We start from the raw sequence: 22,840 nt of genomic DNA, 5'->3' as shown, positions 1-22,840 counted from the left end.
AGCGCTGACCCAGCGGCGGGCACCTCCCCGCCACCGCGCCCCACGGCACCCACGCGCGGGTTGGCCACCCGCACCCCACACGCGTGGGGCTGGGAGAAGGCAGCGGCGGCCACGACAGGAGCCGGGCCCATGGCGGAGGACGGGGACGCGGAGGTGAGCGGGGCGCAGCCCCCCCCCCCCCCACGCTGCCTGCGGGGCCGGGGGCGGGCTGAGGCCCGGCAGCCCCCAGAGGGCCCTTCGCGGCCGTCGCTGCCCCGCGGCCCGGCCGTAGGGCAACCCCCTGCCGCCTCCCATCCGTCGCGGGGCCGGGGGCCGGGGGCGGCGGGGCGGGCGGGGCCTGGCGCGGCCCGGGCCGGCGGGAGAGCGGCGGCGGCGGAGCGGCGGGCGAGCGCGGGCGGCGGGGCCTGGGCCGGGCCGGGCCGGGCCGGTGGGGCCCGCGGAGGCCCCGTGGGGCGCTTCGGAGGGGCCGGGGGGGCGGCCCTGACCCCGCTCTCTGCTCGTTTTCCCGGCTCAGGGGGCGGCGGAGCCGGGCCGGGACCCCCCGGACGGATGGGCCGCGGTTGGCGAGGTGAGAAGCGGGGCGCCCCGCGCGGGGGCAGGGGGCCCGGCGTCACCCCCGGGGTGATGCTGGGGGCGGTGGAGGCGGGGGGCGGCCCCGGGGCGGTGCCAGCGCGGCGGGCGGAGCGCGGCGGCCCGGCGGCCCGAGCGCATCATGGGGCGGCCCGGCCCGGGTGGGTCCGGCTCGGCCCGGGGGGAGCGCGTCGCTGCGGTGCTCCAACGCGGGGGGGTGCGGGCGGGGGGCGGCGTGGGGACTGTGAGGTGTGGGGGAGGAGGGTGTAGGGGTGGGGGTTGGGGTGTGGGGTGCTGTTGGTGCCGGGGGGGGGGTTGGGGCGGAGGATGCTTCAGGACGAGGTGTTTGGGGCGTCCGGAGGGCTCTGGAGGCGAGAGCTGGGCTATGGCAGTGCGGGCCGTGCTGTGGGGCAGAGCAGGGGTGCGGGTCCGCGAGCGGTGGGGCAGTGAAGGCACGGTGGCTGCCATGCAGTGCGGACCCTGCTTAGTGCACGGGGCTGCCCCTGCTCTCTGTGGGGCTCTTCCTTTGGGCCCTGCAGGGGAGCAGTGGTGCTGCGTGAGCCCCCAGCGTGCCCCATGCCTTCTCCCCGCCCTCCGGCTAATCCCAGCTTTATGCTGCTCCGCTCGACGCCTCCTCCCACCCAACATATCTCTTGCAGCCATCCCACATCTACCTGTCCCATTCTGGGGGGCCTGTACTCGTTGGTGTCCTATGGGATGAATGAGTGAGTTTACCGCTTGATGGCCCCATGTTGCCTTTCTCTTCCAGGCTGCCCGCGCCCCCCTGCCTGCTGGGGGCCCCCCTGCCATGGCCATCGTGCAGACGCTGCCGGTTTCCATCGAGGCCACCCCTGAGGCAGCTGCCCAGCTCCGCACTGCCGCCCGCTCACCCCTGCCCACGCACAGCACCATGGGCAGTGTGGGCAGCCTGATCTCCAGCCGACCCTGCCACGATCGCTCCTGCCAGACTGCTGCTGCCGGGGGTCCCTTCCGTGTGCAGGATGCGCTGCTGCGAGCCAGCCCCCCTGACCCCCTCCTCCACACTTTGCCCCCCAAGAAGCCGTGCTCAGCCACTGCCCATGCGTACACCAACGAAGTTTTCCATGGGGAGTGGCTGGAGGCCGCCTCTCCCGTCAGCCCCTGCAGCGACTCAGACGAGGCACGGGATGAACAAGCCCCAAGTGGTGGCATCCGGGGGCCGCCCCCCAAGCTTGTCCCCGTCTCCGGCAAGCTCGAGGAGGTAAGGTGGGAACTGTGGGGGATCTGCTCAGCGCCCTCTGCCACACTGGGGCTGCTGGGCTTGGGGAGAGGTGTTGGCGCATGCAAGGAGAGAGCACATGGTCCATGTCCCTGTGGGCGGTGGTGATCTCTGTGCTCCCGTTGCCCTCTTCCTTGTGTCAGGAGTAGCCATGTGCGTGTGGGACCCTCTCTGAAACCGCTGCATAGAGCAGGGGAGGGCACCTAGTGGTCATCTTCAGAGCTGGGACACCCTGAGGTGTTGGGTGGGAGCAGAATTGGTGCAGTTACTGAGTCCTCCCTGGTGCTCTGGCAGCATCCCCAGCCTCTACTAGGCCACCTCTGGAGAGTGCCTGGTCCCCAGACCCTACTCTTTCCTCTTTCCCCTTGCAGAATGTGGAGAAGACCCTGATCCGCCCCATGGCATTCAAGCCGGTGGTACCCAAAATCAGGACTGCTCCGGGGCCGGCCAGCCAGGGGGTACGCCCAGGGGCTGCAGCACTGTCGGAGAGCCAGGTGAGCCTCACCCACCTGCTGGGGACCACCGGGGCCGACAAGCCTGGCTCACTGAGCTGCCGTGCCAGCAGCCACTCAGGCACGCTCTCAGACTCGGGACGCAACTCTCTGTCCAGCCTGCCCACCTACAGCACAGGCTGCAGCCAGCATACTGAGCCTGGCAACCTCCCAGCCACCCCTCACGGCCATCCTGAGCCCCCAGGTGGCTACCGCCCACCAGCTGGCCCCTCCAACTCGGATAGTGGGCGTTCGTCCTCCAGCAAAAGCACGGGCTCGCTGAGTGGCCGAGGCCGGCCCTCTTCCGAGAGCGGCTCCTGTGAGCGCTCGCCACTGCCTGGTGAGGAGGTCCTGCTGGTGCGTGAGCTGGAAGACAAGCTGCGGGAGAGGGAGGCCGAGCTGCAGCAGCTGCGGGACAGCCTGGATGAGAATGAGGTGGCCATCTGCCAGGTAGGAACCCTGCAAGGGCGCGGAGAATCAGGGGAGCTCTCAGGGCTGGGGGTGCCCGTATGGCCCCATCGTGTGGGTTTGGGTTGTGCATGCAGTGGTGTGTCTGGGGAACCCTGTGGAGGCTCTAGATGCCGACGTGGGGAGACGTGGAGGTGGCGGAGTGGGATGTCCCATCTCAGCGTGCACCTGTGCCCAGGTGTACGAAGAGAAGCAGCGTCGCTGTGAGCAGGAGCTGGAGGGTTTGCGGCAGCGCTGTGCGGCCCAGGTGCGACAGGCGGCCCAGCAGGCGCAGCGTGGGCAGCAGGTCCTGCAGCTCCAGGTGCTGCAGCTGCAGCAGGAGAAGAAGCAGCTGCAGGAGGACTTTGCTCAGCTGCTGCAGGAGCGGGAGCTGCTGGAGCGCCGCTGCGCATCCTTCCAGCGGGAACACACCGAGCTGGGGCCACGGCTGGAGGAGACCAAGTGGGAGGTGAGCCATGCTGGGGACAGCCGTGGTGTCCCTGTCCCTCGGGGGCCAGGATGGGGCCACGGCCAGTGCCTGAGCATCCACTGTCCGCAGGTGTGCCAGAAGTCGGGTGAGATCTCGCTGCTGAAGCAGCAGCTGAAGGAGTCGCAGGCAGAACTGGCGCAGCGTGGTACAGAACTGCTGGTGCTGCGAGCGCAGCTGCGCGAGGCGCGGGCCGAGCTGCAGGCAGGTGAGCAGCAGGCGCGGGGGCTGCAGGAGGCCGCCCGGCTGAAGGCGCTGGAGCTGGAGGTGTGCGCCAATGAACTGCAGCGACGCAAGAGCGAGGCTGACCTGTTCCGTGCCAAAGCGGGCCGTCTGGAGCAGGAGGTGGCCGGGCTGCGGGATGCTGCCCGTGGACGCTGCCCTCAGCCCAGCGAAGGCTGCCCCGAGCCCAGCGAGGAGCCGCGGGGCATGGCGGGGCTGCAGCGGCAGCTGGAGCGGCTGCGGGCAGAGGTGGCCCTGGAGCGGCGGCGTGGGCAGGAGCAGCGGGACGCCTTCGAGCAGGAGCGCAGCACGTGGCAGGGAGAGAAGGAAAGGGTGATCCGCTACCAGAAGCAGCTGCAGTACAACTACATCCAGATGTACCGCCGCAACCGGCGCCTGGAGCAGCGGCTGCAACACCTCCGGCTGCAGGGAGAGGAGCCCCCGACGGAACCCTGTGAGACCCCCGGCCCCAATCTGCCCTTCGAGGAGATCACGGCCACCGAGATCTGAGATACTGTCTGCCCCGGCCCCTGGGATTTTGGGAGCTGTGGGGCTGAGAGCGGGAGTTCCTGCTCGCCACTGCTATGCACTGGGAGGGGGCGTTGGGGACCTCAGGTGCTGCCCCCTCCCCAGCATTGTGGTGTAGGTTGAGGTCGTGTTGGCTGCACCATGGCAGGGGGGTGCCCGTGAGCTGCGGGGCCGAGGGGGTGCCATGTCCCAAAGCTGGTTCCTGCTGATCCTCTTAGCAGCCAGGGATTAGCGTGCTGACTTCAGCCAGGGTCACCTTGGGGAGGGTGCGTTGTCGCCTCCCTCACATCCCTCCCAGCACTGTCACACAGCTGCTTTCCCTAGGGACAGCATTCCATGTCCCTGTTCATGCCAGCCTTCCCCCCCACCTTCCCCAGCGTGTTTGTCAGGGGATTCGTTTCTGTGCCATTTTAAATAACTCTATTTTTATAGGACCTACCAAAAAACACCTCCTCCCCCTTTGCGCCCTGCCTGGCCATGGTCTCCTCACCCCTACCATGGGCCACATTGCCCTTAGTGCCTTCCCCGTGCCCTTGTCCCTGTGTGCCCCCCCCAGAAGCCCAGCCGTGCCCCTGTGATTCCCAGCCTGCTTGGTGCGGGGAGAGGGGCTTGGTGCCAGGAGCCAGCACTGGCCACCAGCATGGGGACACCAGGGATGGGGACAGGCTGTGTGCCCGCGGGGTCAAACCAAAGGAAGAGTCTGGCCATGCCCAGCTCTGGCTTGCTCGCCCCTGGCTGCCGGGGGGGGTTGTATTTTTGTACTTTTATTTCTGTTGTGTCCCACTTCCAGAGCCCGGCTTGCCCTCGTACCACCCGGAAACACTGATTAAAGACAAGCCCCTGGCTGTGTTTTTCAGGGCAGTGTCCATGTATCTGTAGCAGGGTTGGGGCTGCCTGCCTTCCTCCCTTATCCCCAACATGCCCCCACCTCAGTCCCATTTTGGGCTGTCCCTCTGTGCACACAAGTCCTTTAGTCCCTGCTGGCTGAGACCGGCTGCAGCTCGGTGCAGAGTGAGCCAGGTCCATGGGAATGCGGGATGGCTCCTGGGGAGGTGCGGTGTCACTCCGGGGGGGCAGCAGGCACCCGTACCACCAGCTCCATGGGCTCCTTGGCTTTGTTGCGGTAGGCCTGGCGGATGATGTCCACGGCGCGCTGGTGTGTGACATTCTGCAGGCTCTCCCCGTCTACTGACACCAGCTCATGCCCCGCCTGATGCCGGGAGGAAAGGTGTGAGATGCACTGCAGGAGGGCTCAGTGATGAAGGGACGAGGGGTTGGGTCCCCCAGAGCTGCCCCCTACCTTGAGGACACCGCTGAGGAAGGCGGCCCCCCCAGGGAAGATCTTCTCAATCTTCACCATCGGCTGTGCCCGTGACTCAATGCCACCAGAGATGCTGATCCCTGCAATGGAACCACAGTGCCCTCAGACACTACATGGGGGCCCACATGGCACCCCCATCTGTGGGCTGCATGGCCTCTCTCTGCCCTGTTTTGGTAGGTCCTAAGCAACTGCCACTGGCAGTGCTCAATGTTTCATCTGTGTGCTTACCCATCCCTTGCTAAGGGGGTCCCAACCATCCCAAAGGTGCTGGTGCCCAAATAGCACCCCAATCACTTACCCAGTGAATGCTTCAGCTTGGACAAGGTGACAGTCAGCAGCTGCTCCTCCTCCTCCTCTTCTTCCCTGGGGCCATTGGCGAGTGGCGCAGCCCCCCTCTCCCCTCCCAGTGTGAGGGGAGCCCGTCCTCTTCGGGGCTTCACCAGCACCGAGCAGCGCCCGTCCTGGGGCTGGGGGCTGTGCGGGGGCTCGGCCAGCAGCCAGTTGGGGGACCTGGGGCTAGGGGTGGGTGGGGGGCCGCCGGCGTAGGCATAGGCGTCCACTGGCACGTCAGGGAGTGGGGTGTAGGTGCGGGGGTGCAGCCGGCGGGGGCTTGGAGAGGCCCGCGGCCGGGCTGGGCTCTGCGGCAGCCCCTTGGCTTCCTCTGATTCAGGGGCCCCCGCTGGCTTCAGCAGGAACCCTCCACGGTAATCTGCAGTCAGAGGGGCTCAGAAGAGGGGTGGCACCCTTGGCACCACCCCATTGGACCCCAGAACCCCTCTTCTTGGAGTAAACCCTCCTTCCTTGGAGCCCCCCTCTCCAAATTGCCCCCGTACTCCCCCCGTCCCAGAGCACGCACCAGGCACAGGTGTGATGAGGTGTCGCTTGGGGGGGACATCGTGGTGGGCTGGGCGCAGGGCAGGCGAGCGCACTGCAGAAGGGGAACAGTGGGGTCAGTGTGGTGCCCTCCTGCTCTGCCCCCCATCTCCATGCTGGGCTCTACCTGAGCGGCTCTTGAGGGCATCAAAAGCCTCCAGCTCCAGTGGCATCACCATGCTGTCGAAGCGTCCCAGGTCTGTGGGGGCCACCACACTCCTGTAAGGACAGACGGGGCTCACAGTGCGGTGTGAGCGGAGCGCAGGGCTCACATCCATCCCAGTGGCACCAAGCGCCCACCTAACATCCCGCAGCAGCAGCACCTTCTCAGGCCTGTCCAGGATAGCGAGCAGTGGCCGCACCAGGTCCTCCACACCGCCCTCGTGCAGGTACTGTGGGCATGGATGGGTGTCAGCCCCAAACCCATGCCCGAGTTTACCTCCAGGTGATGCCCATGGTACCGTACCCGAGTGCAATGGCGGAGCACGGCCGTCACCTCATCGGGGCTGAGCAGCCGTGCCGCTGTGTCCTGGATAAGTGTAAGCCGTGCCTCGGGATCACCGCCGTCGGGCTGTGGGGTGCCCGGGCCACAGAACGGGGCCGGGATGGGGCCACGGCGGCTTTTCTCTGGGGGGGCAGAGCGGAGGGTGGCCAGCGGGGCAGGGACACCCTGTGCCCACTGCCCCATACCAGCCCCAAACCCATATGCGGGCTTGATCCATGCCAAAGTCACACACAAAACACTGGAAATGGAGATCTCTGGTGCCCACCCCTTGCTTGGCCACACCATGCAAGGACAGGTGCATGCAGGGCCCCCCCACAGCCACCCCCATTACCCCGCTTCAGGCTCCGGATGACAAACTTCTGCACAGCACCTACTGCAAGGGAGATGAAGATGGGTGAGCAACTGGGGTGGCGGTGAAATTGTGCACACAGGGACCCCCTCCCACAACCCCATTGCCCATCAGTGGAGCTCTGTGCCTGGCCCCTGGCCCCATCACAGTACCTCTGTCCCCTTCAGGGCGCCCCAGAGATTTGGTGAGTGCCCGGCGCTCGGAGCTGGGGGGCTCAGGGCTGGGGGGTGCCCAGCTCTGGCTGCTGGTGCGGCCACCCTTGAAGAAAAGGTTGACGAGGGTCTTGGAGCGGTGCAGCCCAGGAGGAGCCCCCCGTGACCCCTGGCCCTCCGGCTTCTTCTTCCGCTTCTCCTCTGGGAACAGAGCAGGAGGTTGGGGTGCACCGGGGGGGACGTCCCAAATAGGGTTTGGGGCCGGGGGGCTGTGGGTGCTGAATTCCTACCAGCCACCGTGAGGTCGCTCTGGGAACGTGTGATGGGCTGCCGGGGCCGGCTCAGCGCCAACAGCAGCGCCGTTTTGGGGGAGTGGGAGAAGGTGCGGCGTGGGTGGGTGCCGGGGGGCTCGCGGGCACCCTGGCCTCGGATGGCCGTGTCCCGCAGCAGCTCCGGGGGCCGCACCGTACGCCGTGTTTCCTGCAGCCCCTCGGTGGCTGGTTCTGTCTGCATGGCCCGTTCAGCACGATCCCGCGCCCAGCCCCGCCGCAGCCCATCCTCTGTGGAGATGGCTACATCCACTGTGCGGGTGGGTGGCCCGGGGGTCACCGTCCCCAGCCCGTTCACTGTCCCCGGTGGTGGCCCCGAGGAGTAGGAGGAGATGGAGGAGCTGGTCTCCGAGGTCTGAGAGAGCTGCTGCAGCTGCCCGTTGGTCACTGCAAGGTACAGCAGGGGACACAGGGTGACACACATGGGGGGGACATGGGATGGCTCACCAGGGAACACAGGAGCTTCGCATCCCTCAAGAACAGGGACATGGGGACATGGGGACCGTAGGGCCACAGGGACAGCAGGCTGCTAGCATTGCAAAGGGAGGGTGGCATATTGGGCCACGGGGCTGCGGGGCATGGCACAGAGACCTTTGTGTCCCTGGGGATTTCATGTCTCCTGCAGGGATGGGGATGAATGGGACTGCAGAGATGCTGACCATGGCACATGTTCCCTCCCAGGACAGAGGACACACATGACCCCACGGCACACAGACCTTCTCCCTCCCCATTGGGACCCTCTGGACATCTTTGCACTGAGGGTCCCAGGCCCGCCGTGTGCCCCCCCAGTACCCAAACGGCACAGTCCTTACAGCGGCTGAGCCAGCAGTACTCGGCCACCAGCTCCTTGTAGGCAGGGAAGCGGCCGGTCTCCTACACGCAGGGAAAAGACGAGGGGTCAGCGCGTGCCGGCCGAACCCGATCCGGGTGCCAGCCATGAATAATGCATCCCTCTCCCACCAGCCATGAAACCCAAGCGGCCCATAGCCGTGCCAACCCCCCCGGGAACTGGGATGTGCTGGGGCAATGCCAACATGGGGGCTCGCCAATCCCACAGGGCTGGACACAGGTACCTTGATGGTAAGCATGATGTGGGTCTGCCCCTTGAGCACCTCCACCGCCTTGCTATGGCTTATGTCTTCGAACTTGACTCCGTTGGCTGCAAGGACTTGGTCGCCCACCCGAATGCCATTCTGCTCTGCCAGCCCCCCGGGGTCCACCCTAGAGTGACAGAGGAACAGGTTGGGGATGGAGCCCCTAACATTCTGCCCAGGCAACCCTGTGTCCCAGCACCAAAAGTCTCAGTGCACCAGCACCCAACGTGGTGATCCCCCAACACGCAGCATAGTGGAACCCCAACACCCAACATGGTGATGTCCCAGCATGAGTCAGGGAAGTATGATCAGCCTCAGAGTGGTCACAGCAGAAACTGAGTGCTGCATCCCCCTGGTGCCCCCCAGGATGAGGACACACGAGTGGCCATACTTGGAGACATAGATGCCAAGGCCGAACTCCCGACCTCCGCGGATATTGAAGCCCAGGCAGTAATCATCAGAGGTGGTGTAGAGGTGGACGATGCGTCGCAGACCATCCTCAGAGCCACTTTCTGATGGTGTTGAGCCACTCTTCTCCACCACCAGGCGCCTGTTCACCACATCCACCCTGGGGCACGGACACAGAATTGGGGGGAGTCATCTCTTGTCATCCAGTGGGACACTGATGTCACCCATAGAGTGAGTGTCTCCCACCTCTGGGCTCCTACTTGCCCTTCAGCATCCCCCACCGAGCCTCCCCGTTCCACGGGACTGGATTTGGGATGCCCATGTCCTGCTCACCAGGCTGTCTTCTCCTTGGAGAACTTGATGCCCGGCACACGGCCCATCCGCCGGACCACCATGCGGAGGCGGTTGTTGCCAGTGAGGACCTTGACGGCACTGCTCATGGTGATGTTCTCTAGGCTCACGCTGTTCACCTCCGTGATCTTGTCCCCCACGCACAGCCCGGCCTGCTCTGCAAGGGGCGAGCAGCTCAGTTGGGTACCCAAGCTAAAACCACTGACTTTGCTGGGTGCCCTGTCCCCAAGCAGGTTGACCTGTCCCCGGGTAGGGTGATCTGCTCCCTCCCATATATCCCCAATCTCATCCCAACCCAGTGGGAACAAGCAGCACAAGGTGGGTGCAGGTGATGACATGAAGGGTGGCATCACCACCGTGGCACCACGTCCCTGACAGCTCCCTGGTGTCCTGGTGGCACGTATCTGCCCCTTGCTCGGTGCCACCTACCGGCAGCGCTGCCCTCCTCCACTTTGCTCACGAAGATGCCCAGCCCGTGCTCGGAGCCACCACGGACACTAAAGCCCAGCTTGCCATCCGTGCTCTTCTCCACCGTGATGGCATTGATGACATCGCTCTCATTGCTGCTGGCTGCTGGGACAGACGTGTCACCGGGTCAGACTCATGCTGGGGGACGCAGCCATCCCCAGGCAGGGACAGCTGTCCGGGTGGGTGCCCACGTACCTTCAATAGGGGAGTTGATGAGGATGACGCGCCCCATGGGGGACGTGGCGCGGGCGCTGCGGGTGACCCCGTTGAGCAGGCGGCTCTGCTTGCTGAGCAGGCAGCGGGGCGCCAGGCTGACCTTGCTGCTGGAGCTCCGCGACCGCCCGGCCGCCGTCATCTCCGCGTCCTCCCAGCCCTGGGCCATGGCGGCGGCCGAGCGGTACGAGCGTGGCTCGCCGGGTGCTCACGGGGCCGGGGCTGCCCGCCAGCGGGGGGAGACCGTGGCACCGTCCCGCCGCACATGCCCAGGTTGGGGCGCGATCCTCAGCGGCGCAGCGCTGGGGCCGGCTGGGGGGCAGCAGGAGGGGTCCCGGTGGCACAGCCTGTGGGGGGACAGCGAGTGGCACGGTGTGACCTCCCCTGCTGCCCAGATGCCCCGACTTGCCGCATCCCAGCGGGATCGCCGGTTGCACCGCGGGGACTTCAGCCTCAGGACGCAGATTTGCACGGAGCCCCCCCACCCCGCCCCCGCCGCCACACCCCCACGAATCTCCCCGTTCCCGGGAAAAGGCCGGGGGGGGGGAGGATTTTCCCAGCGCCCCCCGCTCGCCCCGGCCTGACCTCCATAAATAAGTGATGTCTCCTCTGCTTGCGTCCCCTCCGCGGTGTCCCAGCCGCCCGGCAGCCCCCCCTCCCAAGGGCCACCCCTCCGTGCTCGAGCGGCGCTGCCCCCCGACGGGGCGCCCGGCGCTGGGGTCCCCCTGCCACCTCCGTCCCCCCCTCCCCGTGCCCTTCTCACCTGTCCCCATGGTGCCACCTGAGAAAGAGACACCGCTCGGCGCGGGGGGGATGGAGAGGACGACGCGGGGGGGGGGGGGGGGGGACAGCAGCACCGCCTCCCGCCCGTCGGTGCCGGCGGAGATTGGCTGTCCCGGCGGTGTGCCGGCCGTGGGACCTGTCACTCAGGTGGCGGGACCGGCGCTGGGCGCGGGGGGAGCCCCGTGTCACACCCCCCTCCTCCCGTGGGATGAGCCCCCCCCGCGGGGCTGCGCGCGGAGCCGAACGCCACGCACGGGAGGACTGAGGCACGTGATGAGGTGTGGGAGCGCCCCTCTCCCGGCCCGAACGGTGCCAGCCGGTGTCGTCCCCCCCCGCCCGGGGGCTGGCCGCGACCCACGGCGGGGCTGGCGCCGGCTGTGCGAACCCGACACCGCGCCGGTTTCAGGTGATGCGCGGCAGCGCCGGGGGGGCGCGGGGCAGCCGGGCGGAGCCGGGAGGGCCCGACGGCGCTCCTCATTGGACGCCCGCAGCCCACGCGCCGCCGCGAACGCGCGTGTGCCCCCCGCGCGCAGACGGCTCGTCCCCGGCTGCCGCGCACACGGGCGCCGTGCCACGCGTGGGCGCGCGGAAACACGCTCAAATGCACACACACACACGCACCCACTCGCGTGACCGCGCACGCCCACGTGACCGCGCCCACGTGACCACACCCTCTTGAGCTCTCCCACGCAGGGCCGCCCCGCGTTCATCCCCACGCGCGCCCCCCGCCGCACGGCCGTGCCGCGCCGCACGTAGCTCCGCATGGCGCAGATGGCCGCGCTCAGCCTCGGCCGCCACCGCCGCGGCCTCCCCCCCACTCCCCGTGCCCCCGCCCTCGGCGTGGGGCGGCCCCGTGACGGGCGCGGACGTCATCGGGGCGGAGCGGCGCGGAGCCGAGCGGGCGCTGCCCGGAGCCGTGAGTGCCGGCCGGGAGCGGGGGTCGGGGGGGGTCACCCCGCGGGGGTGGCGCGGATAGCGGTCCGAGCTGCCGAGCTCCGGGAGCGGCTGCAGAACGGGTGGGAGCGGCGCCGGCGCGGGGTTTTGCCGGGGGGCGGCTCTGGGGCTGCGTGTCACCACATCCCCCTGCGCTCTCCTCCCCCCCCCCCGCAGAGGATGCCCCCCACGCTGCCCACCACCATCGACATCCGCGAGCCCCGCTGGGACCAGAGCACGTTCCAGGGCCGGGCCAAACACTTCTTCACCGTCACCGACCCCCGCAACCTGCTGCTGTCGGGGGCGGCCCTGGACGAGGCGCGCCGCCTGGTGCTGGCCTACAGGTACGGGACGGCGGGTGGGGGGTGGTCCCACCCACGCGGGACGGCGGTGGGTACTGTGCCGCAGCTGTGTGCTTCCCACAGGGCGGGCACGGTGCCCCCGGGGCTGACCGAGGATGAGCTGTGGCGTGCCAAGTACATCTACGATTCCGCCTTCCACCCCGACACGGGAGAGAAGATGCTGCTCATCGGGCGCATGTCGGCCCAGGTGCCCATGAACATGACCATCACCGGCTGCATGCTGACCTTCTATAGGTACCGGCCCCATCCCCGGCACCCCCGGGTGCCCGCGTCCTCCCCCTGCCATGGACACCCCCCGATGATGCTGATGCCCGTAGGACCACGCCGGCCGTGGTGTTCTGGCAGTGGGTGAACCAATCCTTCAATGCCATCGTTAACTACACCAACCGCAGCGGGGATGCCCCCATCACCCCCAGGTGAGTTTCCCCGGCATGCTGCGCCATCCGTCCGTGGGGTGATGGGACGTGGGTGTCACCTCCTGCCTTTGCAGCCAGCTGGGGACGGCCTACGTGAGCGCGACCGGCGGGGCTGTTGTGACAGCGCTGGGGCTCAAGTCCCTCACCAAGGTAAGGGTGTTCTGGGTGTTTGGGGACAGGCAGCTGTGTCCCCAAAGCCTCTCGGTGACCCGCTCCCTGCTCCCCCCCCAGCACCTGCCGGCCATCATCGGGCGCTACGTGCCTTTCGCGGCCGTGGCTGCTGCCAACTGCATCAACATCCCGCTGATGAGACAGAGGTGGGTGCCTGGCTGCAGCAGGGACACGGGGACATTGTGGGGAGCAGTGCCCTCGCTCTGCAGAGGCTTTGTGGGGGGGGGGGGGGGAAGGGGCACACACCAAAAGGCTGGTTTGGGGGTACCAGCACCTGCTTGCATCCCAAGAGCTGTGGGTTAATGCCAGCATCCCTGGGTGCGCACATGGAGTCCAGCCAAGAGCCCCAGCATAACACATAGTTCATGGGTGGGGGACATGGCGGGACACCGACCTCCCTCCTTGCTGTGCCCCTGACCCCCTTCATCCCTGCTGTCCTTACAGGGAGCTCAAAGTGGGGATCCCCATCACAGATGAGAATGGGAACCGCCTGGGTGAGTCCACAGCAGCTGCCCAGAAGGCCATCTTCCAGGTGGTGGTGTCCCGCATCGGGATGGCAGCCCCGGCCATGGGTGAGTACCCAGCCCTAGCCCTGGCCATGTGAGTCGGGTCCCATGGAGCTCATTTCCCTCTCCTCTGCCCCAGCCATCCCCCCGGTGATCATGAATGTGCTGGAGAAGAGAGCCTTCCTGAAGGTACTCTGAAGGGGCAGGAGAGTGGGCATAGGGATGGCCCACTGGCACTGTGCTGGCACCCTGCAGGGGAACAGCACCTGCCTGCCCCACTGACACCAAACTGTCCCCTACAGCGGTACCCGTACCTGAACGCCCCCCTGCAGGTTGGCCTGGTGGGACTCTGGTAAGTGACCCCAGGGTGCGTCCCAGGGAGCTGGGATGGGGGTGATGCCCCGTGCCAGGAGTAGGTTTGCACTTGGCAGGACAGATGAAGCCTCAGCATCCTTGTTGGCCCCACAGTGGGGCCTGAGGTCTGGGGCTGGGAGGGCCCCTCCTCATCTCCTAGCTGCCCCCACTGCTCTCCTTGTCTTCCCCATGCAGCTTGGTGTTTGCAACCCCGCTGTGCTGCGCGCTCTTCCCGCAGAAGAGGTAAGGGTGGGCATTGTGCCCAACTGTCCGTAGGTGCTTTTGTTCCTTTCAAGCCAAAAGCTTGCAAATGCCTGTGCCCCCCCGACACCCCATGTCTCTTGGCAGCTCGATGCAGGTGAGCCGCCTGGAGCCCAGCGTCCAAGCTCAGATCCGGGAGGTGGACCCGCAGCTGCACACCGTCTACTTCAACAAGGGGCTGTGAGCACAGGGCTGCTGCATCGCTGAGCTCAGAGCGTCCCGAGGATGCAGCTGCTGCCCTGTGGCCACCTCCTGTCCCCGGGTGCTGGGGTATAGCTGAGCCCCTGAACCCAGCGGGCTCCCATACCAGCACCTCCCCTGAGCTGTGCTTTGCTGCTCTCCTGTCCCCACGTGGGGCTGTCCTGAGGGCCACCAGCCCGGTGCCGGGAGGAGGGGATATTTCCCTGGTGGCACAAGGCTAGCGGGCAGTGGGGCTGGGCACTGGGCATGCGGTGCTTCATAGAGATGGGGACAAGGGACCCCATGTGCTGCTGCCATCCTCCTGCTGTGCTGCACGGTGCAGGGGCACTCAGGTGTCCCAACCTTGGGCAATATCATGTGGTGGCTGCGCTGCTGGTGTCCCTGCAAGCTCCGACCCACGTCGTACCAGGTGTCTCCGCTCCTGGCTGTCACCCAGCGTGTTTCCCATATCCAGTGTGTATGTGGCTGTGTCGAGGCTGTGTCCCATGGCATCCCCCAGGCTAGAGCCTGAGATGGATGCTCCCACCCTTGGGCACGGCATCCTGAGAACACGACCTCCAGAAGCCAGGGGTGAGCACTATGGGATGTACAGCGCAGCGGGGGGGCTGCTCCAGCCTGGGTGTGCGTGCGCAGCTCCCCGTGCGCTCTGCTCTGTACTGATCCCGGGCTGTAATCTGGATTTCCCCGGAGCAAATGGCACATTTTAATCTCAGCAGCCCCTGTTTTATACCCTATAACACCGCCTTTGCTCAAGGCTCCGCTCCCGTGTGGCTTCCTCCATGGACCTTCTCATACGGCTTTAAGCACATCGCTGTTTCCTCTGGTTATTTTTGTTATACGTACTCCGTACCTGTATCTACCAAATAATAAAGGCAGGTTGTTTATACAAAAGCGGAGAGAAGCCCCTTGCTTACCGTTTCCCATGCTGTGGAATGAGGCTTGGGGCTGCCACGGGGACGCTGTGGGATGGATGCTCAGCACAGAGCATGCAGCACCCATTAGGGATGCAGGAGCAGCCCCCGCTCCCCCCAGCCCTGGCATATTGCACATATCTCCCCCGAGCCAGCCATCGGCGGCTTATAAATAATGCAGCCCCTCGCCGTGCAATAAGGGCTTGTCAATTGCTGTTCTGCTCTCATAAATTAAAGATGAAAAGGTACGAGGCTCTTGCCAGAAAAATGAAGACAAATTTTTAATAGCTTGCCAAGACGCGGGGAGAGAGGGAGCGCTCGGGAAAAATGAATTACGTTTTTATTATGTGTTTTATTGTAGTGTAATTGAACGGGATTAGCTGAGAATACAATATATTTCCAGGGCAGAGCAAAGAAAACAAAAATAATGATGACACTTCTCCCGCCCTCCCCCCCAACCTGTGCAGGAGCAGCTCCTGCCGCTCCGGGAGCAGCAGATACGGGGCTATGGATGGTGACTCGCTGCAGGTGGCACCGCAGCCACCCTGGGGACACCGTCCCATCCCAGAGGTCGCGGTGCCGGGGGTGTCGGGGTGGGGGGGGGGGGGCATCGATTGTTCCCTGGCATTGTTAATGAGCCGCCCAACCACAGGCTTTAACCTTGCCCATAATGAGGGCGAGCGGCAGCAATCCCTCCCGCTCCCCCAGCCTTAATGAGCTAATCAATACTTGTTCTCAGCTTAATTTCCAGCTAATTGCTCTTTAATGACGCCTGGAAATGGGCTGCCCGCTGGCAGGCTCCCCCCTCCCCACAGAGCGTCCCTTGGGCAGGGGGTGCCGGGTTGGGGTCACCTTCCCCGGCTGCGTCCCCAACCCCCTATTAGAGGGGACACGACGTTGTACCCTGGGGGGGTGTCCCCAGGGTGGTCGCATGGCGGGGGTGCTTTGAGGTGAAGAGGGGGGGGGGGGGGCGTGTATCTGAAGGGACAGGGTCAGGCTGCGACGGCAAGGGGACGCAGACGAGGCCAGCAGCGTCCTGGAGGTGGCAGCAGAGACCCCATAGCCCGTCCCCACAGCTTCAAGAGCAGCGTCAGCCCCCAGGGCCCTGGGGGGAAACGTTCAGACCACCAAACACAAGGGACCACCCCCCCGACCCGGACTGCAGCTCATATGGGATGGGGCACCCTGTAGCAAAATGGGGACAGAGTTCCCAGTCCAGGTCCCCAGATCCCAGCCAGAAATGGCCTTTGGTGTAAGTGCTGGAGGTGACCTCGTTGGGGGGGGGACGACACTGGTGGCAAGGAGACCACCAGAACTAGGTTGGGGAAGGCAACAGCCATGGGCAGTGCTAATTGCATGGGAGTGGGATTGCAGAGCATGGCCCCCTCACCCCAAATCCATAGGGCTGCACCCCATTGCAGAACCTGGCTGAGCTCCTGCTTACTCTATGCCTGGGGTCGGGGGGGGGGGGCTGGTATGTGACAGGGGGGTGGGAACCGTGCTCCTGACCCCAGAGTGTCAAAGCTGGCAGGGGGATGCTGAGCAGCACGCCTGGAGAGAGGGCAGTCCCCGCAGCCCCCAGGAGCTGAGTGACCCACAGAGGTGATGGACTGCGGAGCGCTCAGTGACGGAGCGTCCCTCACCACGCAGACAGTGCTGCTGGGGGCCCCTTGGGAAACCTGCATCCCTCCTGCACACAGCTGCAGCCGCTTCCCCAAGAATTTGCTGACGGGTTTGTTTTGGGCAGGAATTTGCTGTGGGGAAACCTGAGCCTGGTGGTGTGGGCCCTGCTTGGCACGTGGGGTGGGGGGCCTCATCCCCAACAGGGTCCCATGGGATGCAGCCAGGACCCCACTGAGACCCACGTGGAGCCAGGGTCAGTGCGGCAGGAAGCAGAGACAGGCACTGAGCTGAAACACGGGAGATTCAAGTTACAATTAGAATCAGCCTTCATGCTCTGAGAGCCATCCGGCGGGCCAGCAGCCCTGCTGACACGTGCTCTGCCCCGGGCGTCACACAGCCTTCCGCCCTGCCAGAACTGACACAGTGTTGAGTCATCTGGCCCAAAGCCTCTTTTCCAGGGTGGGATTTTGCTCATCAGCCTCAGCCCGTTGGGATCAGCCAGGACGTCAGCCCAGGGCATGGCCGGGGCAACATGGGATGGACTCGGAAGCAGTGATGGGGGTGCATGTTAGAACCCAGGAGGGATGCCACAGCTGAGGGATCATCTCAGGGGGACCATCACTGGGGGTAACAGCGATGAGAGCAGGTGGAGCCCTCCCACAGCCCAGGGGTGTGCTATGCAATGGGGTGCACTGACTAAACCAGAGCACAGCTCCTCATTAAGCACAGGTTAAATCTCCCACCCCCCCTAATTCAGAGCTGCTGCTATTCATTAGCACATTCAACAGTCTCATTAAGGAGGAGGTTTAATCACCTGCCAGGCTGGAGCTCCATCTCGTTCCCAGGGCTAAGCTAAGCTGTTTCCAGGTGCTGGGCTGGGTAAGGGCAGCGCTGGGCACAGGGGTGTCCCAACAAGGGGTGGGGGGGGCACAATTCCTTCCAGCTCTGCCTCTCCAAAATGCTCCTGGAGGTGCACAAAGTGGTACCTCGGGCCCCCAGCTCCCAAAGCAGCCTCAGCAGGACTTCTCCAGCCCCAGCTGCCCCAAATCCCACGGCTCCCAGCCCGGCCATAGGGCTGGGGGCCACCAAAGGGGAAGCAGAGCAGGCAGGAAGCCCCTCGGCAGCACGCAGCCTCGTGCATTTTCCATCCTTAGCCCCGGCCAGATTTGCAGCGTGCCTGAACGAAAAGCTCCAGAGCCCAGAATGGATTTGCAGCGGGGTTTTGGAAAGCAAAAGCAGATTTTTGCAGTGTGGAGAAAGAAACCAGATCCTCCGAGGGGTCCCGGGATGGTTTTGGCTTTGCAGGTTTGCCGCAGAAGCAAATCCCACAAATTCCTTACCGGGAGCGAGGGGGAGGCTGCACGCTCCCCCAGCACAGCGTTCATGCTCAGCCTACGACTGCGTCGGGTGCCCCATAGATCCCACCTGGGGAAACTGAGGCACGGGGGCTCTGGGAGCTGCGAGTTGCTGACGGACGGAAGAACCCGGCCCGGCACCCGGCAGAGAAGGGGTGGCCGCTAGCGCGGGGCCCGTCCGGAGCTGGGCCGGGGCCCGCGGGGGGCGTGGGGACTGGCGTGGCGCTGACATCACGGCCGGTGGCAGTGGAGCCCCGCGCCGCGCGGCTGCCAAAGCCATTGTGCACCGCAGCCGTCGGCGGGGCCCGCAGCGCGCTCCGGTAAGTGCTGTCGCGAGCGGGACCCTCATCCCGGGACAACCCTCATAGAGATTCGGGGTAGCGTTGCCTCGTCCGCCCCTTTCCTGGCCCCTTTTCCTGGGGTTGGAGCTTTCCTCCCTGCAGCCCGGGAGCAGGGAGGGAGGGCAAGCGGGACCCCCCCGGCCCCTTTTCCCCCGCTGCGTGGGGGTCTCCGGGAAATGGGGCAGAGCTCCGTTCTCCCGTTTATCATCCGGGGGGTAACAAATCCCTGCCAGGTTTGCTTTGGGCTGCCTTAGTCTGGCTCCTGTGGGGCTATCAGAGGGCTTAAGCCCTGCCAGGGGGGTGTGGGAGCTCCCAGAAGGGGGTCAGATGTGACCCCCTCATGCCGGGGTTTACCTCTCAGCCCCCACTTGGTGCTGCAGGGTGGTCCTGGCGCAGGTGGCTCTAACTTCACTCTGTCTCTCCAGCACGGGAGGTGAAAGATGGGGGCTGGGGAAGGGCACAGCTCATCTGGACCTGCACATCCTCCCCAGCAGAGGTGGGATGTCTGGGGGCCGATCAGCCCCTCTGCTTGCTGCAGAAGAGGAGTTAACGTAGGCTGGGGGGTGGGAATCTTGTTGCTCTCACTTGTGCTCTGAGTTCCCTGGTGCTCAGCCACCAGTGAGATAACTGCGGGATTTGCAGAGCTTTCCTGGTGTGGCTGAGATGTGGGGCTCAGAGCAGGGAGGGGAGGACAAAAGCCAGGCATGAGCGGAAGCATCCTCCTGGCTCTGCTCCCCTGGGCTGGCTGCCTCCTGCATGGAAAGAGCCCTTCGTCTGCTCCTCGGGGCAGTGATGGAGGGAAAAATCCTTGTGACTTTTGAGGAGAGGTGAGAAAAGGAGAGGGGTGCCTGGCTCCAGAGCTGCTCCCCGAGAGGAGCAGAGCACGAAGCAGTCAGGAGAATATGAGGCAGCCCCTCAAGTGGGATTGCAGAGGGCTGGGCTCTGCCTGCCAGGGGAAAAGGCTGATTGATGCCTGTGGGTATGGGTCAGCATCCAGTCAGGGCAGTGGGTTGAGGGGGTTGCGCAGCATCACCTTTTGGGGGTGGGAGCTGCTTTTGTAGCATGGTAGGATGTGGAGGGCCCTAAGATGTGGCACATCACACAGTGCTGCTAATACATGTTCTCCTCCTCGCAGATCACGATGGCCGCTTGGCTCTGACCCATCCAAATCTCCATCCGAGTGATGCTGGAACTGGGCTCTGGGAACGGCCACGAGGATGCCTGTGGTGCTGAGCTCCTCCTGCCTGCTGCTTTACCTGCTCACCCTGCCCTGGGCTTGCCTCCAGCCGGGCCGAGCTTTCCCCAGCAGCGCCGAGTACCTGCAGCGGGGCTGGCAGCGGCTGCTGGAGGAGGGCGAGGGCTGTGCCGAGTGCCGGCCGGAGGAGTGCCCGGTGCCGCGCGGCTGCCTGGCCGGCACGGTGCGGGACGCCTGTGACTGCTGCTGGGAATGTGCCAACCTGGAGGGACAGATCTGCGACCTGGACAACACCAACCACTTCTATGGCAAATGCGGGGAGCACCTGGAGTGCCAGCTGGAGGCTGGAGACCTGCAGCGTGGCGAGGTGCCCGAGCCCCAGTGTGCCTGCATCTCGCACCAGGCGCTGTGCGGCTCCGACGGGCGCACCTACCCACAGATCTGCCGCTTCCTCGAGTCTGCCCGTGCCCACCCCGATGCCAACCTCACCGTGGCCCACGAAGGTCCCTGCGAGGCAGGTAGTGCCTGGGGAGAGGGAGCACGAGGACGGGAGATTGGCTTAAATATTTCACCCAGAGGCCCCTCTGCAGTGGGTTTGGTGCAAGGAGAGGCTGTGCCAAGTCGGCTCGGGATTTATGGAAGGCAGTGAGCGCTGCTGGCTGGGGCAGAGCCAGGCGTCGTTAGCGAGCTTTTGGCTGCAGCATGGCTGGAGTGTGGCTGGGGCCAAGGAACGCCCCAGGAACGTGGCTTTTCATGGAAAGCTGGGCTAAGTCAGGGGGCTGCAATGCTTCCATCTCCCGTTTGAAGTCGTATGTGTGACCGTGGGCTTGGGACAACCCACTGACACCATTCATTGCAGCTCAAGGAGGGGATCAGGGTTGACTTTGTTTTCTGTATCTCATGGTATCTTTGAGTTCTTTCCCTCTTGACTGCCCATAAGAGCTGGGAGAGGCACAGGGAGGGGAGAGGTTTGTGACCAGGACAGGAGACCTGAAGGCTGCATCCCAGGGGAGCTCCCTGTGCAGGTGGGGGAAGCGAGGCTGGGAGGGGTTGGAGCCCTCTGTGGGACACTGGGGAGCTCAGGGGCCCCCAGTCCTGGCACAGTGACCTTCTGCAAGTATGGGTGAGGGAAAGGGAATGGGAAGGGTTCTGGCATCGCTACTAGAGCCTGATACCTTTAGCCCAGTGTGCTCCCCTGTCTCCTCCTCATCTTCCATTCCCAGAGCCTCAGATCACCTCCCCTCCTTATGATGCGTGGAATGTCACTGGCCAGGATGTCATCTTCGGCTGCGAGGTCTTTGCCTACCCCATGGCGTCCATCGAGTGGAGGAAGGATGGCACAGAGATGCTGCTGCCGGGAGATGACCCCCACATCTCTGTCCAGGTGAGCGGTTGGCATAGGGGATGGTGACTGAGATGCAAAAACATCTCTGGTCATTGCTGAACTCACATACACAGGGCTGCACAGGGGGACCAGCCTTGTTTGGTCCTGCTCACCCTGCATGCATCCTGCCTGTGGCCCCAAATATAGCCCTCTTGGGCCATACCCGGCTATTATAGGGTGTGGGCAGAGGCATGGACGGAGGCATCCTCCATCCCTGGCCACCGCACTGAAATAGCTGCCTGCAAACACAGCTGCAGCACAGCTGGGACCGGAGGAGGCTGTTTCTTGCTGGGGACAAACAGGACATAACGTGGTTGGCGCCAGGGAGCTTAGGGCTGGCTCCCACCCCAGAGCAGCTCTTATAATAGGGTAAAAAGAGTTTCTCTGCATCCCTCTCCTCACCACCGCAAAGGATCATCCCACAGGGGTTCCCTCACCCTGAGACTCACTGCTGTCTCTCCCTTTGCAGTTCAGAGGTGGCCCCCAGAAGTACGAGGTGACCGGCTGGCTGCAGATCCAGGGCGTGCGGGTGACGGACGAGGGCACGTACCGCTGCTTTGCCAGGAACAGGGTTGGGGCTGTGGTGGCAGTGGCCAGCCTGACCGTCCTCACTCCGGGTGAGCAGCGGGAGGGGGGCTTTGGGCAGGGCACTGGCTTTCAAGGGTGGCAGCGTCACAGACTCCCCGTGCTTCTGTTTCAGACCAACTCAACCTGACGGGCTTGTCCCTGCTGGAACCCCGTGCCGTGCCTGAGGACTACGGAGACAGCGAGGAGGAGTACTACTAGCTCAGCTGCGGAGCTTGGCACTGGGCAGCGCTCACCCCATTGTGCTTTGGGGTCAGGGATGGATCCAGAGCAAACACCCCCAGCCCTGAACTCCTCTCTGAACACCTCTCTTTTGGGCTGGGGACACGATGACACTGCGGCTTGTGTGTCACCCTCAGGCAGGGACGTCCAGGAGCTTGCTGCCAAAACGCCCTTCTTTCCCATTTTGTTTTTAACCAGAAAAGTAGTGTTCTGAGGCAACCTGACATTTGTGGTTTCACCCCCGGATGATGTTGTCCTGAAAGTCCATGCGGCCACAAACACTTTGGCTTTTTTGGATCAGCTTTATGCTTCTTCTCCCAAGCAGCTCTCTACGCTGACATCTCAGTGAGCACCGGGCCAAGTGTACACGCAGGGCTCTGAGCAACCAACAGGGATCACCCCACGGGGTCCCTCCGGGTTGGCTGCTCTCCTTCCCTTCTTTCTTTCTTCCCTTCCTCTTTCTCTTGAGAGCTGGCTCAGACGATGCAATTACGGCATCAAAACCTGAGCGAGCAAATAAAAGGGGTTTGTCTGGAGTTGGCAGCGGCCCAAAATTCCTTCAGCCGGTGAGGCTGGGCCGGCCCCCACCCCGTGCTGCAGCCAGCAGTGCTGCCTCCTCAACCCCACCAGGTCCCTGCACCTCTGCGGTGGCTCCTGGGCTTTTTCCATGATGGTGAACCCCGTGGAGCTGGGACGGCCCCCACTCCTGTGCTGCTTCTGCTGCTGCCTGGGCTGTTTTCCCCACTGCTAATCCCCTCCCTGTTCTGTACTCTGGGTGTTTGGTGGAACTGGGCCATGCTGGAGCTGTGGCTGCAGTAGGGAAACCTGAGAGCATCCCATGGCTCAGAGCCACCTGGCCCTTTGCTGGCCCCTAGCCATATTCCTGTGCCAGCCCTGCCTGTGCCACTGCGTCACCAGGCTGGTGGGGACTGAGGGGCTGGAGCCCATCCATAGGGCAGCAGCTGCAGATCCGGGGCTCCACTCCCTGCAAGGCGATGGAGTTGGCGTCCCCTGTGCCACTTAAAAATTAAAGGAGCTGATATCGCTGTGCGCCTGGAATCGGTCACTGCCACAGAGCGTAATTGAGGTTATTTGTTGCCTCTGAAATGTTTGGTCAGCTCTGCACGGGTGTCTCCCTGAGGGGATGCATGAGGACAATGCTCAGCTCTGG

The 22,840-nt window shown here is 64.6% G+C and overlaps 4 protein-coding genes across 15 annotated transcripts; 3 read left to right on the top strand and 1 right to left on the bottom strand.

Annotated features, from left to right (window-relative positions):
* Window positions 1–37: 37 nt before the first annotated feature.
* Window positions 38–4,859, top strand: LZTS2 (leucine zipper tumor suppressor 2). Of its 5 annotated transcripts, XM_015288757.4 has the most exons (6): window positions 38–153; window positions 515–568; window positions 1,340–1,810; window positions 2,200–2,769; window positions 2,966–3,235; window positions 3,326–4,859. In XM_015288757.4, the coding sequence occupies exons 1-6, from the start codon at window positions 130–132 to the stop codon at window positions 3,983–3,985; spliced, it is 2,049 nt and encodes a 682-aa protein (XP_015144243.1). In that variant the 5' UTR covers window positions 38–129; the 3' UTR covers window positions 3,986–4,859. The 5 variants fall into 5 exon arrangements, with proteins under 5 accessions (XP_015144243.1, XP_046799254.1, XP_015144245.1 ...); XM_046943298.1 differs by lacking the exon at window positions 515–568; XM_015288759.4 differs by lacking the exons at window positions 38–153; window positions 515–568 and adding an exon at window positions 677–731.
* PDZD7 (PDZ domain containing 7) lies at window positions 4,752–11,664 on the bottom strand. Of its 6 annotated transcripts, none has more exons than XM_025151662.3 (17): window positions 11,471–11,664; window positions 10,049–10,413; window positions 9,815–9,955; window positions 9,368–9,542; window positions 9,018–9,194; window positions 8,606–8,753; window positions 8,345–8,405; window positions 7,494–7,919; window positions 7,204–7,404; window positions 7,034–7,075; window positions 6,664–6,824; window positions 6,498–6,589; window positions 6,325–6,416; window positions 6,181–6,252; window positions 5,623–6,033; window positions 5,304–5,404; window positions 4,752–5,213 (listed from the first exon to the last, which is right to left on the bottom strand). In XM_025151662.3, exons 2-17 carry the CDS (start codon window positions 10,233–10,235, stop codon window positions 5,064–5,066), a joined length of 2,637 nt encoding a protein of 878 aa, XP_025007430.2. In that variant the 5' UTR covers window positions 10,236–10,413; window positions 11,471–11,664; the 3' UTR covers window positions 4,752–5,063. The 6 variants fall into 6 exon arrangements, with proteins under 6 accessions (XP_025007430.2, XP_025007429.2, XP_015144236.2 ...); XM_025151661.3 differs by having other exon boundaries at window positions 11,521–11,664; XM_015288750.4 differs by lacking the exon at window positions 11,471–11,664 and adding an exon at window positions 10,830–11,257.
* On the top strand, window positions 10,981–14,944 carry SFXN3 (sideroflexin 3). Of its 3 annotated transcripts, none has more exons than XM_015288760.4 (11): window positions 10,981–11,127; window positions 11,960–12,126; window positions 12,208–12,378; window positions 12,462–12,560; window positions 12,635–12,710; window positions 12,792–12,877; window positions 13,176–13,303; window positions 13,377–13,426; window positions 13,540–13,589; window positions 13,787–13,834; window positions 13,940–14,944. In XM_015288760.4, the coding sequence occupies exons 2-11, from the start codon at window positions 11,963–11,965 to the stop codon at window positions 14,034–14,036; spliced, it is 969 nt and encodes a 322-aa protein (XP_015144246.2). In that variant the 5' UTR covers window positions 10,981–11,127; window positions 11,960–11,962; the 3' UTR covers window positions 14,037–14,944. The 3 variants fall into 3 exon arrangements, with proteins under 3 accessions (XP_015144246.2, XP_015144247.2, XP_426529.4); XM_015288761.4 differs by having other exon boundaries at window positions 11,066–11,255; XM_426529.8 differs by lacking the exon at window positions 10,981–11,127 and adding an exon at window positions 11,724–11,765.
* Window positions 14,945–18,220: 3,276 nt separating this feature from the next.
* Window positions 18,221–22,205, top strand: KAZALD1 (Kazal type serine peptidase inhibitor domain 1). Its single transcript, XM_421724.8, has 5 exons — window positions 18,221–18,262; window positions 19,419–19,996; window positions 20,702–20,862; window positions 21,332–21,479; window positions 21,563–22,205. The coding sequence occupies exons 2-5, from the start codon at window positions 19,501–19,503 to the stop codon at window positions 21,646–21,648; spliced, it is 891 nt and encodes a 296-aa protein (XP_421724.1). The 5' UTR covers window positions 18,221–18,262; window positions 19,419–19,500; the 3' UTR covers window positions 21,649–22,205.
* Window positions 22,206–22,840: the final 635 nt, after the last annotated feature.

Source organism: Gallus gallus, chromosome 6 (genome assembly GCF_016699485.2).
Source record: "Gallus gallus isolate bGalGal1 chromosome 6, bGalGal1.mat.broiler.GRCg7b, whole genome shotgun sequence".
NCBI lineage: Eukaryota > Metazoa > Chordata > Aves > Galliformes > Phasianidae > Gallus > Gallus gallus.
The sequence above is the reverse complement of the archived record's forward strand: the minus strand, read 5'-3'. Positions and strand labels throughout refer to the sequence as shown.

Bases quoted from the DNA above. Each gene is read 5' to 3' on its own strand.
- LZTS2 (XM_015288757.4), top strand. From the start codon at position 130: ATGGCGGAGGACGGGGACGCGGAG. The intron at 154-514 runs GTGAGCGGGGCG...TTCCCGGCTCAG, and splicing joins CGGAGGACGGGGACGCGGAG to GGGGCGGCGGAGCCGGGCCG. The intron at 569-1,339 runs GTGAGAAGCGGG...TTTCTCTTCCAG, and splicing joins GATGGGCCGCGGTTGGCGAG to GCTGCCCGCGCCCCCCTGCC.
- PDZD7 (XM_025151662.3), bottom strand. From the start codon at position 10,235: ATGGCCCAGGGCTGGGAGGACGCGGAGATGACGGCGGCCGGGCGGTCG. The intron at 6,825-7,033 runs GTAATGGGGGTG...CTGCCCCCCCAG, and splicing joins CATCCGGAGCCTGAAGCGGG to AGAAAAGCCGCCGTGGCCCC. The intron at 6,034-6,180 runs GTGCGTGCTCTG...CTCTGACTGCAG, and splicing joins CCTCATCACACCTGTGCCTG to ATTACCGTGGAGGGTTCCTG.
- SFXN3 (XM_015288760.4), top strand. From the start codon at position 11,963: ATGCCCCCCACGCTGCCCACCACCATCGACATCCGCGAGCCCCGCTGG. The intron at 12,878-13,175 runs GTGGGTGCCTGG...CTGTCCTTACAG, and splicing joins ATCCCGCTGATGAGACAGAG to GGAGCTCAAAGTGGGGATCC. The intron at 13,835-13,939 runs GTAAGGGTGGGC...GTCTCTTGGCAG, and splicing joins GCGCTCTTCCCGCAGAAGAG to CTCGATGCAGGTGAGCCGCC.
- KAZALD1 (XM_421724.8), top strand. From the start codon at position 19,501: ATGCCTGTGGTGCTGAGCTCCTCCTGCCTGCTGCTTTACCTGCTCACC. The intron at 19,997-20,701 runs GTAGTGCCTGGG...TTCCATTCCCAG, and splicing joins CGAAGGTCCCTGCGAGGCAG to AGCCTCAGATCACCTCCCCT. The intron at 21,480-21,562 runs GTGAGCAGCGGG...CTTCTGTTTCAG, and splicing joins CCTGACCGTCCTCACTCCGG to ACCAACTCAACCTGACGGGC.